Source organism: Balaenoptera musculus, chromosome 4, assembly GCF_009873245.2.
Source record: "Balaenoptera musculus isolate JJ_BM4_2016_0621 chromosome 4, mBalMus1.pri.v3, whole genome shotgun sequence".
Classification (NCBI taxonomy): Eukaryota; Metazoa; Chordata; class Mammalia; order Artiodactyla; family Balaenopteridae; genus Balaenoptera; species Balaenoptera musculus.
This window is the reverse complement of record NC_045788.1, coordinates 31551996-31569216: the sequence shown is the minus strand read 5'-3', so window position 1 is coordinate 31569216 and position 17221 is coordinate 31551996. Positions and strand designations below refer to the sequence as shown.

At 38.6% G+C, this 17221-nt stretch overlaps 1 protein-coding gene across 2 annotated transcripts in view; it reads right to left on the bottom strand.

Moving 5' to 3' along the window:
* Window positions 1-17221, bottom strand: part of MED12L (mediator complex subunit 12L) — a 319598-nt gene that overhangs the window by 38906 nt on the left and 263471 nt on the right. For both annotated transcript variants that reach the window (XM_036851029.1, XM_036851030.1), the window contains 11 exons: window positions 14966-15154; window positions 14232-14306; window positions 13925-14115; window positions 12937-13098; window positions 10893-11004; window positions 8519-8608; window positions 7370-7479; window positions 7038-7173; window positions 6093-6254; window positions 3541-3903; window positions 1657-1813 (listed from right to left, as the gene is read on the bottom strand). In XM_036851029.1, the coding sequence (XP_036706924.1) occupies window positions 1657-1813; window positions 3541-3903; window positions 6093-6254; window positions 7038-7173; window positions 7370-7479; window positions 8519-8608; window positions 10893-11004; window positions 12937-13098; window positions 13925-14115; window positions 14232-14306; window positions 14966-15154 (1747 nt within the window). The remainder of the gene's footprint in view (window positions 1-1656; window positions 1814-3540; window positions 3904-6092; window positions 6255-7037; window positions 7174-7369; window positions 7480-8518; window positions 8609-10892; window positions 11005-12936; window positions 13099-13924; window positions 14116-14231; window positions 14307-14965; window positions 15155-17221) is intronic.

Here is a 17221-nt window from a genome sequence, read left to right as displayed (position 1 = left end):
GGACTTTGGAATTAAAGAGAGAAAGTCAAAAGAGAGGATGAGCGTTTATTATTTTCCACATTTACCACTGCCTAGTTTGTTTTTTTCTTTTGTCGTCTACATTCTATTCACTCAATAACCTATTTTTAAAGACCCCACTACAAGCCAGATGCCGCTCTAAGTTCTGGGCATACTATAGTGACCCATCAGAAAAAATACCTGCCCTCATGGAGCTTACCTTCTGGAGAAGGCAGATAATAAACCAGGAAGTAAGTAAAATATAGATGGAGTCTATAAACAAGTGCCAATGCTAGAAAGAAACTGAAGGAAGAGGAGGGGAACAGAGCGGGCAGGGAAAGGGTGTGGTTTACAGTTTAAAACAGGGTGGTCAGTGCAGGCCTCAACCCAAAGGAAGCAGGCAGTGAGCATGCAGATATCCGAGGGAGTGCACTCCAGGCAGGGGCCAGCATGTGCAAAAGCCCTGAGGTGGGATATGTTAAGATCACTTACTGAACCTGTCTGTTGTGTCAGGCTATCTTCTAAATGCTATATTTTTAAACACTCACTTTAAATTATATATGTGTGTTTGTCTGTGTATGTAATATGAAACTTATTTCATCCTTCAAAGAAAGAATGAGCATTTTCATCCATTTTGCTTACTGCAATACCCTAACAACAAAAACTGGGTCTGGCACATGATGAATGAAGCTCAGTACATTTTGTTGAATGGATAATTGAATTACCCACACTATGAGGGTATATGTTAGCATATCCACTTTACAGATGATCAGACTGAGGCACAGAGAAGCTAAGACATGGTGGAGATGATACAGTGAGAGGGTGGCAGAGCCAGAGTTGAAGCAGAACTGTAAGTCCCAGGCCAGCTCTCTTAACCACTGATTTAGAGGACAAACTATGGAGTCTCCCCTACTGTAAGCCAAGAATCAAAATGTCATACTCCAATTACAATAAAAATCACAATATAATACAGAACACAATAAGGAAAAATTATTACTTGTTAGAATGTCACATCCTAACAAAATGCAGGTTGAGATCTCAAAATAAACTGTTTCGCAGAAACAGGCAAACTTTCATTTAGAAAAATAAAATTAAATTCATTTCTAATTAAGAGACTTTTTTATTCAGAAAATCTTCATTCTAGATATAAAATCTACTTGGGCTTGAATCAAAGCAATACTAACATTTACTGTGAATATGTTAGGATTTCTTACTGATATCTATTTGCTGTACCAGATTTCTGAGATCCTTCATGGTATACACAATTTAAAAGTTATAACATGAGGAAACAATAAAAGACACGACAATAGTGTCTAATCTTTCAAAATGCTGATAAGAATTATATCTGATAAAAGCACACGCAAATTTCACAACACAAAACTTTATCAACTTTACATCTTATAGCTGAGATGTGCATCAGCGGCTAATTTCCTTCTGACATTGGATGAAAATTCCGAAAGCGGCACATAAACTAGTCACTGAAACTGAAATTTTAGAAGAAGGAAAAAACGTCTTGAGTGGAGGGAATTACAGACATGTCCACTGAGCGCTCACCTCTGAAAATGTGCAAGTTGTGTGGAGGTTTCAGTTTAAAAGCAAAGAGAACCCCAAGCTATTTCTCACCTCGGAGTCGCCTGACTAAGCCCCGCCTTCGCATACCTGGAGTGAGAGCTTGGCTCTGAAGGAAAAGGCCGGGCTGCTGGGGCTGACCCATGAGGTTGTAGCCCCACAAGGTGGACTGCGGGTGATGCATCATCTGGGAGGAGACGGGTGAGTAGTTGGGAGGCACTCGGTACAAGTTGCTCTGTGGATACTCCTTCAACACAGGGTTAAAGAAAAAAAAAAGTGACTTAACGCCACACGCCACAAAGATAATTAACGCAAATTCCTCCTATCACATTATTTGAGAGAGCTCCTATCCCAGCAGTCAGCATATTCCCTGCGAAACACTCATTTAAATTAAAACTCTTCCTTGACTTAAAATGTACTTGGCCACAGTAGGGGAAGATGGAAAAGGATCTTTTCTGCACTCTGTGTTTAACATACTAACAGCACATTTAGAACACCAATATTGACCATCACCCACAGCCGAGAAAGCGCCTTTAGTGGCTGAATCTCTCGCTCATTGCATCTTACAAGGCTTTCCTGATACCTTGTACCTGGATGAGAATTAGCCAGAAAGGCCCACACTACTTCAGAACCAGCCTCCAGCCTAGACAGTGTCTTAGTTCCAACTTTCAGTACAGCACTCGAAAGAAGTAGACTCCCCTTCCATCTTGTCCCCTTCCGCCCCTCACCACACTTCTTGCCCAGGGCTTTCTCTTCCTTAGAGCAACTGCGAAGCCTCTAAGGATCACACCTGAATGTCTCAATTCCTCCTTCTCTAGCCCTGAAGGATGAAGGAAAAATAAAAGCTCAGTTCCCTGCAATATACCCGATTGAGAAGAGGCAGCTTCAGGAAAAGTATGGGAGAAAGGGACATGACCAGGATGCACTTGGGGAATGAGATGAGTCTGAGGTCTTTTAAAGCATCTGAAAAGAACAGAAATCCATCCACGTGGATAGACAGGCTAGGAGACCCAGACTCGGGGGAGTGGCAGTCTGAACCTTATTAAAACAGTCTGGACCTTTTTCAAAACAGAGGGATATTGGTAGGAAGGCTACACGAGAAGAGGGCACTGACATTCAAGTGGTATCCAAAAGCGATGGTGGTCATTTCTAGAATAATATTAATTACCAAGCTATCAGCTAGGAAAAAATGTTTTGGTTTTGACACAGGTGAACAATAATTAGTCATGATGACTGAACAACAAATTGTGAATATTTCTTCCACTGGACAATAAGAACGCTCTCGAATTTTATAGAAAAATGTCACAAATTCCCTCTCAAATATTTTCAGGTGAGTTTAAATGGAAAGCTATTTTACATGTTAATTCTATAAAATTATTTCTAAATTACCATCTCATAGATTTCTGTTTTTTTTTCAGAAAAGGTTGCTCTAGGTAGGGAAGGCTAACAGGGAAACAAGAAGTAAAAGTGTTTTAAATTATGTTTATTTCTTATAAAGTCTGAAAATATGGTAAAGAAGTAGAATATAAAGGAGAGTAAGATGGAATGGTAAACTACGAAATCTCAGAATCATCCTATTAGATATATTAGATGGGGTTTTACCTAGGGAAAACAAAGAGTGTTCTATGTTAATTTACTACAGATATCAACTGCCCAAAATACAAAAAATATTTTAGACGCCTCCTAATAAAAATATTTTATATTTGAGATTTTATAGGTCAAAAAATTCAAGTTTCAAATTTGAGAAACTGTGAGACAGTGAAATATTAATATTATTCACAATTGAAGCCTAAAATTAAACAAAGTTATGAAAAGTAGAGGAGGTTCTGTTGATAACATCTGAGCCGCTAGGACAGCTTACAAATAGGCTTATACCGCGCTTAGGAATGTTTCTTAGGGATATAATTCAGGGACTAGTCAATCTTCTATGAGATGCTAACGTGCCCAAGACCTCTCTCTACTTCCCGTACTCACATCAACTCTCGAGCTGGATTTCGTCTTGCGCTTCCTTCCCTTTGTCTTCTTCTCTTCATCTGTTGTGGTTTTTCCTTGATCTGACAGCTCAGCTGATTTCCTCTCCGGTTCCTGAGAGATGGGAGATGTAGGCTCTTCCTCTTCCTCCTCAGGGGGCAGGGGCAGCGGCTCGAGGTAGTAACTTCGGGGCTTGGGCATGGGGTGTGTGTGATACAGCAGGAGGTGGTGCTGTTCCTCGTACTTGATCACCTTCCGGTCTACTCGGACAGTCCCGAACCAGGCCCAGGACAGAGGAGCTGGGTTCTTCTGACCCTCAAACAAATCCCATGGGGACACCTTTTGCTTCGTGGACACCTGGAGACCCTGTGGCGAAATAATGCGCTATGACCACATGCTCAGATCTTTGCCTGATTCGGAGGCCAGGCTTGCTTAGGACATGGATTCAGAGCACATTCTGCCTCGTGGGGGCCTTAGAGAACTCTAGCACACGGCAGACGGGCTAAGTGATGAGTCCGGGCTGACGCTAGATCACTCAGAGCAGCGGCTACAATCCAGACCTTTAACTCCAGTTCTACGGTCCTTTATACCACACTGTTCAGGCTCTGACACCAGACAGTACAGTATATTTTACTATAAATGGCATTTTTTTCCATTTAGTTTTTTTTTTTAGCAAAAAAAAAAAAAATTTCTAAAAAACACTGCAAAGTTGATCTTACTATACTGAACTATAAACCTTTGGAATCTATTGTTTTTAAGATAAAACAAAACTTAGGAGTCAAGTTATAGTCAACCTCTAATTGGGTTGGACTTGATTCAATACAGGCACCTTTCAGGTACTTACTAGGGCAGTCTCTGAATAGTTAAGTAATATTATTACAGAATTAACTTGTACCAACAGGTACAAATAAAGACCTTCAATTCAAGCTTATCTCTACTGAGTGTAGAAGAAGAAATGTTATTCTGTTTCTGAAAATAAAAGTTTCTTATTTTTAACATTAATTGGCACTGACCCTTGGTCCTTTCCCGGACACACCAATCTGAAAAAATTTTTCTTCCAAGTGACCCCAAAAATAACTGCTCAAGTTACTTTGAATAACTTATGAATGCTCCTATTCCTAAACTACACACACTCTTCCACGGTGGCTTCATCCAAAACCAAGGCTCACTTACCATCTGTATTTTGACTGTTTCCTAATATCTGTCTTGACATTAGACCTCTTTCCTGGGTGCCAAGACCATGTATCCAAATGTATCACCACTGGAGAGCCCACCAGCACTGCAAGCTCAACTTGCCCCTGACTCTAGCCTTGCCTCTCTCCACAACCGTGCGGGTACCAGCACTCAGGGCGCTCTGATTTACTGCAGCGCTGCATTTTGCCTACAAGCTACAGTCTCTCATGCCTTTGCATAAACACTTCCCTGTGCCTGTACCACACTCTGCCTTAACTCCTGGCTAACTCTTAATCCTCCAAAATGATTCAAGTGTCAATTTTCCTAAGGATCCTGTTCTGACTACCTACCCCACATCTGAATGTGACGGCTCCTTCTCAGCCTCCCCGAGCACTCCGTACCGTGACACACAAGTCTCACCACACTGTAATCATCTACTTCCTCTTAAGGGTAGGAACTTTGTCTTTCATCCCTGTGATCTCAGAAATCTGTGGCTGCTCAATGTTCATTGAAAGAGTAACTGACCACTCTTGGGTCTCCCTGGTGGCGCAGTGGTTGAGAATCTGCCTGCTAATGCAGGGGACACGGGTTCGAGCCCTGGTCTGGGAAGAGCCCACATGCCGCGGAGCAACTGGGCCCGTGAGCCACAACTACTGAGCCTGCGCGTCTGGAGCCTGTGCTCCGCAACAAGAGAGGCCGCAACGGTGAGAGGCCCGCGCACCGCGATGAAGAGTGGCCCCCGCTTGCCGCAACTAGAGGAAGCCCTCGCACAGAAACAAAGACCCAACACAGACAAAAAAATAAATAAAATAAATAAATAATAAAGGTGCTAATAATTAAAAAAATTTTAAAAAAATAAAAATAAAAAAAGAGTAACTGACCACTCTTCTCATATTTTAGAGAACCATGTTTAATATCTTATATAAATCAAGTGTTCATTAAATATTGTTCAGTTGATAAGGAAATAAAGTGCCATCACTTTAAAAAAATGTGTTTACTCAAAACAGCTTACTACATGAAGACTTTTACCAATAAAAACTTTCTCATCTATTAAACGTATTCTGTTTCCAATTCTGCAGTAAAATCAAACCTGATCTTTGCTTTTTTTTTTTTTTACATTAAGGTTTTACTTACTTTTCCCTTGGTGGGCTTCAGAAATTCACTTAAATTCAGGAACAGTTTTAAATGAAGATCTTCAAAGATCATTATCTGTATGATAATGCCAATAACCGTTGCATTTAAATGACAAGGATATGTTTTTTAAAAATCAAGAAACAATAAAGTTAAGATGTTTTACATGCCCTATAGGAAGACAAGAAAATGCATTTTGTCTTTGTAAGTTCATGCATTTTTATACATAAGAAACAAACATTTACTCTTGCCTGTTTTTTGTCTATAGAGTCGAATCCAGCAATTTTGTTTCCTTTTGTGTCAATCAAGGAGCCCATAGGTTCACAAGTGATGACATCACATGTCTGTTTTGGCAAAGGTAGCAACTGTCGAACTTTGTCAATACTTTCTGACCGCTTGTCTCCCAGCTCCTTCTAAAAAAAAAGAGAGAGAGAAGTAAGACAGAAATTACAATAAAGGCAAAAGTTAACTAGAAGGAAGTTCCATTTCCTTTTTTATAGCTGGAATGTTCTTTAACCTTGAAGACGGTCTATGGGGCAGCTTTCATTGAGAGTGGTATGTTTCATTTCTTCTATTTAAGTAGAAAATAGAACACATATAAAGACACCCTTGTTACACAACAAACATCAGCGTGCTGAAATGACAAAAATCCAGAGTAGTATTTGCAACCAGAGGCAGGAGCTGCAGCACGGAACACGTTCCCCAATCCAGGGTCAGACCGCAAGGTAACCATCGGTTATTTTATTAGTAAGGTCATCAGGTATGTTAATTTTTTTTCCTGCATTGTTTGTTTACAGTTTATTTCAAAGACTGTGTTAGTGGCTAGTCAAATGAATCGAATTTAGAAATATCAATGCAAATGTTTATTTTTCAACTGCATGTTGCCAGTCGAAGGCCAAATTATCCTAAATCTAATGTTGGCATTTTGGTTACACATTTGATAAGGGATCTCTAAAGTTCCTTAAGAAATTAAATGTTTTATGAATATAATTATTTTAAGAAAAATCTCCAAGTTATATGTACTTATAACTTTTGGGTACTGGGAAGCTGAGGTAAAGCAAACAGCAAAATAATCACATTACATTAAGTTGAATGCAATAAATAATACCTAATTTAAGGAGTAATAAGATAACATGCACTAAATAACAAATCCATAAACAATGAGAACTCACAGTATAAGCAGGTCACAAACTTACTTTCAGTTTCTTTACTAAGTTCATGTATGCGCGTTTGTTCTCTTCAGATCCCCCTGGGGATGCGTTTGATAGGTCAGAGGCCAATGTTCCATTGATTAAAACACCCAGCATGTCAAGAACTGTTGTGAATAATTCACTAAGAGGAGAAAGAAAACATTTGCACCTTAAAGCAAAACCAAGACACTCTTAACTAACTGAGCATTTTTATTTAAGGCACAGAATTATTAGTGGTACCTAAGAATATACGATGTGGAAGAATTTGTAGTCAGTGTATCAAAGCCTTCACTACACACGCATGCAGCAAAATCAGTGTGAAATGAATAAGAACATACTTGTTAGTGTGCATGTCGACGGTTCCAGAAGTAATGATCTGAAGGAGAAGAAGGGCCCAATCTGTCGTCCACTGGGTGCTTCTCTGCACTGTGTCAAACATTCCTCCCACCTGGCACATAAAAAATACAATGAAAACATATGCACGGTGTTACAGAGAAAATACCACCCTCACCACTTTATGCAACCAAATTTTGATTGGTTTAAAATTTTTTTTAAAAGGTGCTCTAGTTTATGGATTATCCTGTCTTCTCTCTCACCTAGCTATGTATTTGCCACTCTTTTTGGTTCCATTAGAACAGGAATTGGTCATTCCAAAAAAAAAAAAGAAAGGTGTACTCTAGTGTAGACATGTCATCAACATGAATTACATGCTAGTATAATTAGCTTTCTTTTGTTCCTAAATTTCACGATATCCAGTTTCATGACATAATTTTCATCTAATTAAAGCTGAATAGATCAAAACCGCGTGACTCAATTATCTACAACTTTGTGTTGTCAATTACTATTGAATCTAAGCCTGTTGTCATAATAACACTTGGAAATACCCAGTAACACAGAAGTAAAGATGAGCGGGAGGCTTGGCCCCCAGGACTGCTTGTTCACGTGTGGGAATTAATATCAAATATCAGGCAAGCCATCTTCCAGAGTAGCTTTTATCTGGGCTGTACACTGAGAAAAGGAAAAGTCAAAGGAATGTGCAGTGGGCAAGGAATTTTAGATTTCTATAAAACCTCCCTGTGGGATTTGTCTTTATGACCAATTTGATGGAAAGTTTGATAAAATTTTGCCTTAAAGGACATCTTAATACAGTTTTTAAGCAAGTATGGTAAAAGCTAACACATCTCAAATTAGTAGTTCTCTAAGACCTACTCTTGGCACAAATGGAAAAGAGAGAAAGATTCACTGGGGGTGAGGTGCAGAAGGCAAGCCAATGCCTAAAATACCTACTGCTGTCCAGAAGCCAGACCAGACAGGAAGGACAGTGGCCAGGAAAACAGAAGGTCTGAGAGACAAGGAAGTAGTAGAGAGAGCAAACAGCGGGCCTCACCTTGTAATGGAAACTGTGACCATAGCAGGAGTGGAAAGCTGGAGTTATTTTCACATTTAGATAAGTGTAATGAAGGGAAAACACTAGAAGCGTCTCTTACCAAATTTAGGCGGAGCTGCAATGCCTCGTGCATCATCTGTCTTGCTTTTATGTCATCTTGGTACCGTTCTTCTCTCCAATTACTTAAAATCTAAATCAGAAAATGAATGAAAACAACCCCCAAAACTTGTTTTCCCTGTTAAATTTGATTTTTCTCATATTTAAAGTTAAATGGAGTTTTTTTTTACTGACAGTCAAAAACAACTTCTTAGTTTAATAAATTAAAAACTAAGGGGAAAATAAAATTTTGCTTTCCTCCCCTTCCTCCAGGCAGACAGAAATCTGGCTATTTCTTTGTTTGGTATCTAATTACACACCCTGTTAAGAAAAATCTTATCTAATTACATATCCTGTTACTAAGTCTTAGAACTTAGAAAATGCTTGAGAGGGTCATCAAGTGAGCATTAACAAAAATAAAGATTATTTTTAAAATGCATCATTAAACTGGTCTTATAAAGAATAAGTATAAAGATAAAGACAGATAGAATTACATTTTATATCAGTCTTGTCCTATATTTCTAGGGACATGCTGTGAATCCTAGCAAAGTATTATTCTGATGTTCATTGAAGGCTTGCTAGTTTATAAACCTGTCTTCCTTGATAAAGATATTGTAACCTATTTTGAAAAATATGACATCTTGGACATCAGTGGCATATCAATTTATTAAGTAACTGCTTCCTCACTGATTCAGAAAAATGTTGGGAAGGGAAGGGTTGCTAAGCGAAGGCAAACCACAAGTGGGGAACACCCAGAATCAGATGATATAAGCAAAAAAAACCCAAACAAACCCATACTGCCAGGCTCTGAAATACGGCACCTAATGAGAATCATCTCAAAAGAGCTGAAATGAGTCATATGCAGAAGTAACTGAGCCCAAGAGATGACTTGTAAGTACACTTCATGGTAAAAGGAGAGCACTTCCCAAATCTCATCAAAAGATACGGATGAACCTCCCCTAAGGCAGGTGAAGGGTACAAGGCAGTTAACAAAACACACAAGCTGTCATGGAGCTGACATTCTGATAGCAGGACAAATAAAATAAGTGAACAAGTGGTATGAACCAGGCAAGGGGATAGAGAATGATTGTGGTCCTACTTTTAGAGAGTGATGGGGGCGGGGGGGGGGGGGGGGGGGGAGGCGGGGGGAGGGACTGAGGAGGTGACATCTGAGCAGAGACCTGAGGAAGTGAGCGACTGGCCATGCTGGTACCTTCCAGGGAAGGGGAGAAAACACGCAACGGCTCTGCAATAAGAATTTGCTTGGCAAGTTCAGGAACAGTAAAAATGGTCTCTGCGTACAGAATGGACTGAGCAAAGCCATGACGGGCAGGAGACAAGGTAGAGGTGGGAACCAGTGCCCAATCATGGAGGGCCATATAAGCCTAGACTGGGAAGTTTTATTCTAGGTATAGTAAGAAACACTGCAGCATTTTGGGCACTGGAAAAACATGTGGTTTACACTTAAAAAGGATCACTCTGGCTGCTGTCTAGAGAATAAGTCTCACATATCCAAAAGGGAGCGGATGACAAGAGGACCAAATGAGTTAAGTGTCTTGTTCATGTTCATCCAGTACCGTACAAGAAGACACGGTGTCATAGAATCACAGCCCCACGGGAGGTCTCCATTAGATGCTACCACAGGATAAAACATCTATAACCAAACCTATAACCCCTATAACCCCTGTGGTTATAGGGGTTATAACCCCTATAACCAAATCTACCCACTCTGCTCCATGCTATACTTTCTAATTCCACTTTGATCACACAGTTTCCCTGTGGTACACAGAATATAGGTGCTCTGAATACTGACCAGGAGAACTGTGATTGGTGGAAAGGCAAAGTCCAAAGTCTTTGTAAATGAACCAAAATGCCTTCTGATTTATAAATGAATATCTTGTGCACTTGACCAGCATCAGTCTGGCTCCCGCAGTAAAACTGAGTTTCTGAACCTACATAGCTCAAGCTGAGACTCTGCCTGCTACGTGGAAGCCCAGCAGAGGAACTGGAGAGAGGTCCCTTTGTCATACTGTCCCCATGTCCCCTGCGACACAGATTGCTCCAGGACCTCTCCCATGAGGCAGGGTCAGGAGAGGAGCAGATATGACAAAATTATGTGCAATCTGCAAAATGTTACTTTTATAGTCTATAGACATTCACCCAACACATAATTAATATTATTCTATTGTTAATCTCATGGTGACTAAAACGCCAGGTAGGAGAACGGGGCATGAATGGTGTTTGCCTGCTTCTAATCAAAACATGTTGTGCCCTTATTTTAAGGGTGGTATTTGAGTTTAAGCTCGGTATTTGAAAGGAAAACAAATGAATGCCATTAGGAAAACACCTGCCTGGCTCAATATTCTACTGTACTTTACCTGGTTAACTTGATTCTGCAGAGACGTTAGGAGCCCTTCTCGTTGTTCATCTTGTCCCTTAAGGCAGGTAAGGACCAGTGAGAGGAATGGTTGTTGACTCAAAAGAGACATACTGCAAAGGAAGTAATAATAGCAGATCTAGTTAGAAAGAAAGGATTACTTCATGTGCAACACTGATGTCTTGCCCTCGGGTTATTGGCTCTTATTTATTTTACTGTTAGAAAAGGGAGGGGAGTAGTAAACAGCCAGGACTGCTTGAAAAGTTAAATCATATCTCTAACTAATATGGTTAAAAGTCACTGTAATACTTCTAAATAATTTAATATGTTCTCTTGCCCTCGAAGGAACTCGCCAACTAGCATAAATTCATACTGCATACGCGTGTGTCGGGGGGGGGGGGGGGCAGGGAGAAGAGGATGTGTAGTTTCTATCAGTAAACTGAATTTAAAGATACACATCAGGTGGAATATCACTTCATACACAGAATAAAATGAAAAAATTTTTAAACTTCTCTTACACAATATTCGTATTTTAGGGTCCAGGAAATAGGCCTATACAACTGTTCTGCTTGCTTTGTTTTTCAGCACATTTCTCAAGACCAAATAGCTGGGTATGGGTAGAGCTAAGTAAGGTGAGCACTGAGGTCTGAGGACTCCAAAACCAGAACGCTTGCTAGTGAGCTAGTGCACACCTCTGCCACATCCCACAGGCTTGACTTGTAAAGTGGTTTTAAGACATCTGATAAAAAATCCATTTTAAATTGTCATCTTAGTATTATTTCTTCCATGACCAGGAACAACTGACAAAGCATACTGATAAAATTAACTTTGCCACACCGGAAAGGAAAATTTCTTAAAATGAGATCGAGGTCAAAATATTTCAATCTGCTTCATCTTACACCAGCAGAGCTGAGAGAGGCTCACTTGGGAAGAGCCATCTTCAAACTCTGACACACCATCTCTGCTCCCTATGGGAAGTGTGGCAATGTACATGCCATCACTCATTAGCAAATCGACTTTGAGAATTAAAATTGAGTCATCTGGTTGATTAATAAATACTGGCAAAGATGACAAAACAACCAAACAGCATACACGCAAAGCTAGGTCAACACCAAAAGGTATCAATACTTCAGTTAAGAAGGAGAGCACAGACTCAGAGGCCAGACCACCTGGGTTCAACCACAGCTTCTACACCTCCTTAGCTGTGTGTCTTTGAGAAATTTACTTAACCTTTCAGTGCCTCTGTTTCTTCATCTTTAAAAAGGATATAATGAGAGCACCTATCACATATGACTGCTGTAAGATTTTCACGTATGTGTATAATGATTTTTATACAGAGGTTGGCATTTCATAAGGGCTCAGTAAATGGCAAGCTACTAAAAATATTACTGATTAGGGGGGCAAGAAACCTGTATGTTCAGAGTTTTTGTTTTTCAATGTTAGGAATTTCCTTTACTCCCGGGGCACTAAATTCATCATGGTTTCACATTAGAGTGTGCTTATGTTCCTTCTCAGTAACATGGTCAGTTTTCCAATAAAGTTACTTGAAACCTTTTCTAGGGCATAAAAGTTTAAAAAACATTCAACTTGGAGGCTTATAAGTTAATATCTAGTCTAGAACAAGAGTCCTAAATGTTAAAAAGATTAGTAAACTATTTCAGGGTCCAGCATGACAGAATCATAAATTATTCTATGAAATTTAAGCATAAGTACCTAAATAACAAGAAAAAACAACAACAATCAAAAAAGCTATTGAATACAGGGACCAAGTGGATATCCAGATTTGATTCAGCAGGTCTGAAGTCAGTATTTTTAATAGTGTAGCAGTGACTAGGGTACACAGGCAGAATTGAGAGCTAGTGCACTAAATATTATAATCTGGGATCTTTGAGGAACAGAGATTTGCCTAACAGAATATTCTCAATTCCATATAAAGATGAAATTTCAATGGGCTCTGAGTACAATGAGCATGTACATCTGTAGAATATTGGATTTTCTCGACTGTTCTTTAAATTCTCACATAGAAACACATCTTCCAGACGTACCTTTTCTGTTTTTGTCTGTCTCTTTCCTTTTTTGAAGAAGAACCCAAGTGCTGTCCCTTCTCCAGCTCCTCCCCAGCAGCTTTCAACACTCTTCCCTGCACAGAAGTCGGCAGCCTAGCAATTAGGGGGGCTACCAGCCACACGCCCCTGCGTTCAGAGGAACTAAAATCAGAAGAAGATGTTATACCCAAGGAGGCATGCTTTTTCTCTGCTCTCATGGTTCTAACAGAAACTCCAGAGCATAACTTTTATGCACAAGACACAGATTATTCTAACATTCCCCCTTTTACTCCTAGACTATCTTTCCTCTTGCCAAATACCAGACATTTGCACACACTTTTCAGTCGTGCTTATGGAAAGCAATAAAAGGTGGGGTTCTGAGAGTATACTATTAACTGAACTTTTTTTTAAATCTAGAAAAGTGTTTTTCTATGATTCTGGCTCTCTGAGCAGTAACAGTCCTTTTGTCTAACAAGCGATACACTTTTCTGTCATGGTTAAAATATGAAATGTTCTGATTATGTTTAAGCATGTAAATAACCAATTTTTAAAGGTTCAAAATTCACTAGTTATACTTTACACCTAAATGATGAAATACAAGTCTATCTGCCTTTTGTGATTATCATTTGAGCAAAATTGCCAATTAATAAAGATGGCAGAAAGAGTGTTTATTAGAAATAGACATATTAGGAATACCATGGAATAGAGCAGCCTCAGGGGACACTAGAGAAATTCTTCTGTACTGAATGTCATCTGTGGTTCCAAGGAGTCGGGGCTTGCTCAACCTACTATTTAGAACACTAAGATATCACCCACCCCAGCAGCGTGGCCCTTTAACATATTAAATAATGATAACGAACACTTACAAGTAATTATTTTCTTCACAATCCTGCAGCTTTATGAAAAAAATAACTGCATTATGCGAATAAAATGCACGGTTACATGTGAAAAATTAATGATAGCCTCATAAAACTACAGAAAAAAGTACCTGAGAAATGTCTTTATTCCATTCTGTCTTGTGCTACTCGTATCGGTACTTCCAATCCCGTTTGGGTTGAAGAGGCCCATACCCGAATTAGAAGAGTTATTGTTAAGGTCAGCCGACTGCTGGAATACCTCTATTGTTGCCTTGGCAATATTGTCCAGTAGGTTGTTCATTTCAGCCACCGAACCAGAGCCCTGGAGTTAGACGTGAGAAAACCAGCACGCATGTGTTTTACTTTATCCTCAAACACCAACGTGGTTTTGCTTCTCATAAAATTTTATACACATACACGCTTTCAATATATACTCACAGGGTCCTTCAAGCACTGTTTGATCATTAACTGAAGTTCCAGCCAGGACTGCCTCAGTGTCCACTGCTCAAGATTCTGGGGAAAATGGAGTTAACACATTAAGAATATTGAACATGTTTTAAAATATAATAATTCCTTGCACTATTCTCTTTCTCAAGAAACAGAGGAATGATCACACACAATAAAGGGATTTATATGAATCAAAAGGCTTCCATTACATATTACATATGTAATTACATATTACATATTACATTACTATTACATATGCTCATTATAGACACAAAGAAATAAATAGGAACATTAAAATATTGTGCCTTACTCAGCTAGGCACTGTAAATGAATAAGACAAACATTTCTTCTCCCAAAATCTATCTAACCAACCACATAAAAAAATGATTTCGATATTTTTTTAATAATATACTTAAGACAGTCCCTCTACAAAGCTTATTTCTCATGTAAACACAGTACTGACTTAACATATCAATATTTATATAATGGTTATACACAATTTGCAGTATCTGTACTACCAGCAATAAAGTGTGGCAATTACACAAAACAGAAAATTGGGGAATAAAATCCCAATTTTTCAAATCCCAAAAATAGAATTAATTGAAGTTAAGAATTACTTAGCAATGACAAAAAAAAAAAAAAAAAAGAGGCATAGTAACTCTTGCTATAAACACAAAGAATGTGTCAAATGACAAAAACACAGTCTTTACACTATTATCGCTCACCTGAAGAATGCGTTTAATGTGCTGTCTTTGTAGGTTGTCCCCCTCTGTACATTCTTTAATGCCATGAGGATAACAGATCAGCTGCAATAATTTCTGTGCTTGCATATTTGAGAGCACAGGGTCCAAAATAAGTTCCTTGTCTGTGCATAATCTTTCAGGTTCTTTTAAGCAATGTTCTCCTACCCATTCCTAAAAATAATGCGGCAGTTATATTGGCAGGCAGAGACTTTCAATATGTATACGTAATATGTACTAAACTCATGGTGCACAATAGAAAGCGGACGGGAATCTTCCAATTTAAAAAATATTAGATGGAAAAAGTGGGAGGGAAAAGGCTTACAAGCAAATTTTCTAGTATTTTGACTTCTTAAAAATACAAAGTAGAATCTTGGTTACAGAAAATTTTTAAAAAGGAATGCAAAAAAAGAAATATGCAAAAAATAAAGCGGGGGAAGAAAAAGCTAAATAAAGAAAATACTGGTATATGTTTTCAGTCAGAGAATAAGGCCTTGCTCTAAGTAATGTTTTGTAATCATTTTTTTAACTTGCTATATAACAGTAGTGACTCTATATTATAATACATATTCCTCATTTTTATGGAATGCACTATAATATATTCCACTGAACAGATAGGACATAGTATAACATTTAGAAAATTGTCTTCCTTTTTGATATCATTATGAATAATGTTACCATTGTAAATAAATATTTGTGCACATCTATTCTCTGTACAATTATTTTCTTAGGATAATTTCATAGAAGTGCAATTGCTGGGTCAAGGAGGATAGCAAAAATTTAAGGCTATTGATGCGTATGGCTAATTGACCTCTGGGGAGTTTCCACCCAATTAAACTTCTTTTAAACAGCTTTTCTTCATCATTTTTTCAAAGGCAAATTCTTGTACTAAATGGGGTACGAAATCATCAGAAGTACTAGAGCCAAATTTGAACCCAGATATGTTTCGGATGAAACCTGTTTCTTAACCACTTCATCAGTGGCTCAATGCTGGCTGTCCGTTAAAATCACTTGGGGAGTTTGTTAAACTTACAAACCCAGGCCCCATATCAGAGCAATTAAATCAATCTCAGGTAATGCTGCCCAGATATCAGCAATTTTTTAAGCATCAAAATTTTTTTTAAACTCTCCAGGTGACTCCAATGTGTACCCACAGTTAGAAACCAATGCACAGCTCAGTACACTCTCAACATCTATATGACTAATAGCTAACTTTTACCATGGTTACAGTATACCTTAAGAAAAACATGACCCTGTCAACATTATATCTATAGCAAAGTGAAAAAGAGTATATATGGTAGGCCTTTTTATAGAAGGAAGAAGAATTTAATAAAAAATGGAAAGAAAAACCAGAAGTAATGAAATTGATCACCTAGGGCAGGGAGGAACCCAGGGTAGCAAAGATGAGGGAGGGAGATGTACATCTCTCTGAATACACACTACTGCTCATTGACCTTTGGAAGTATGTTACTCTAAAGACAGAGCTAGGATAGAAAAAGAAATCTAAACTGAACACAAACAAAACCAAATGAAATCAACTCTATTTCAAGTGAATAACATATCCACACTGAAAGAGAAAGGTCAAATAACTTTTTAACATAATACTGTAAACCCTTAGGGAAAAAAGAGCTACAAACAAATCCTCAACTCCTTTTAGTAGGCTCGTTTTTCATAGTGGTATAGGTGTAGTAATTCTGAAACTACTTCAGGTGTTTTGTAGAATTCAACCAATGAGTAAATGGTTGATATTATTGGTAGCCAGGGTTCTTACTGTGGAAGAAGGCGGTATTAATATGGAATGAGGGAATGCAAACAAAAATTTGTGCAGTTTGATTGGAATTGGAGGTATCGGTATAAACTCATGATTATACACACACACATTTATGTACATGGATGTTTTTTTCCCCCTAGATCTGTCTGCTGAAAGGGCCTAGAAGCAATGAACACACATTGCACATAGCAATAAGCACACATAGTGCTCGGATCTTGGTTTCTAAATACCATCCTCTACTAAATGGAACCAGGGTTCCATGAAGGAATGAGTAATTCCAGGTCTGGGGCAGGGAAAGTATAAGATAGGCCAGAAAGTAAGAAAATACTTGTTATTTAAAAAAAAAAAAGAGAGAGAGAGAGACGTGTCAAAATAACACAAGAGCCAGCATGAAAAGATTGATTCACACTGGACAAATGTGGGATAATTTGAACATGAAAATAACTGAGGACAGTATATTATAACCTATA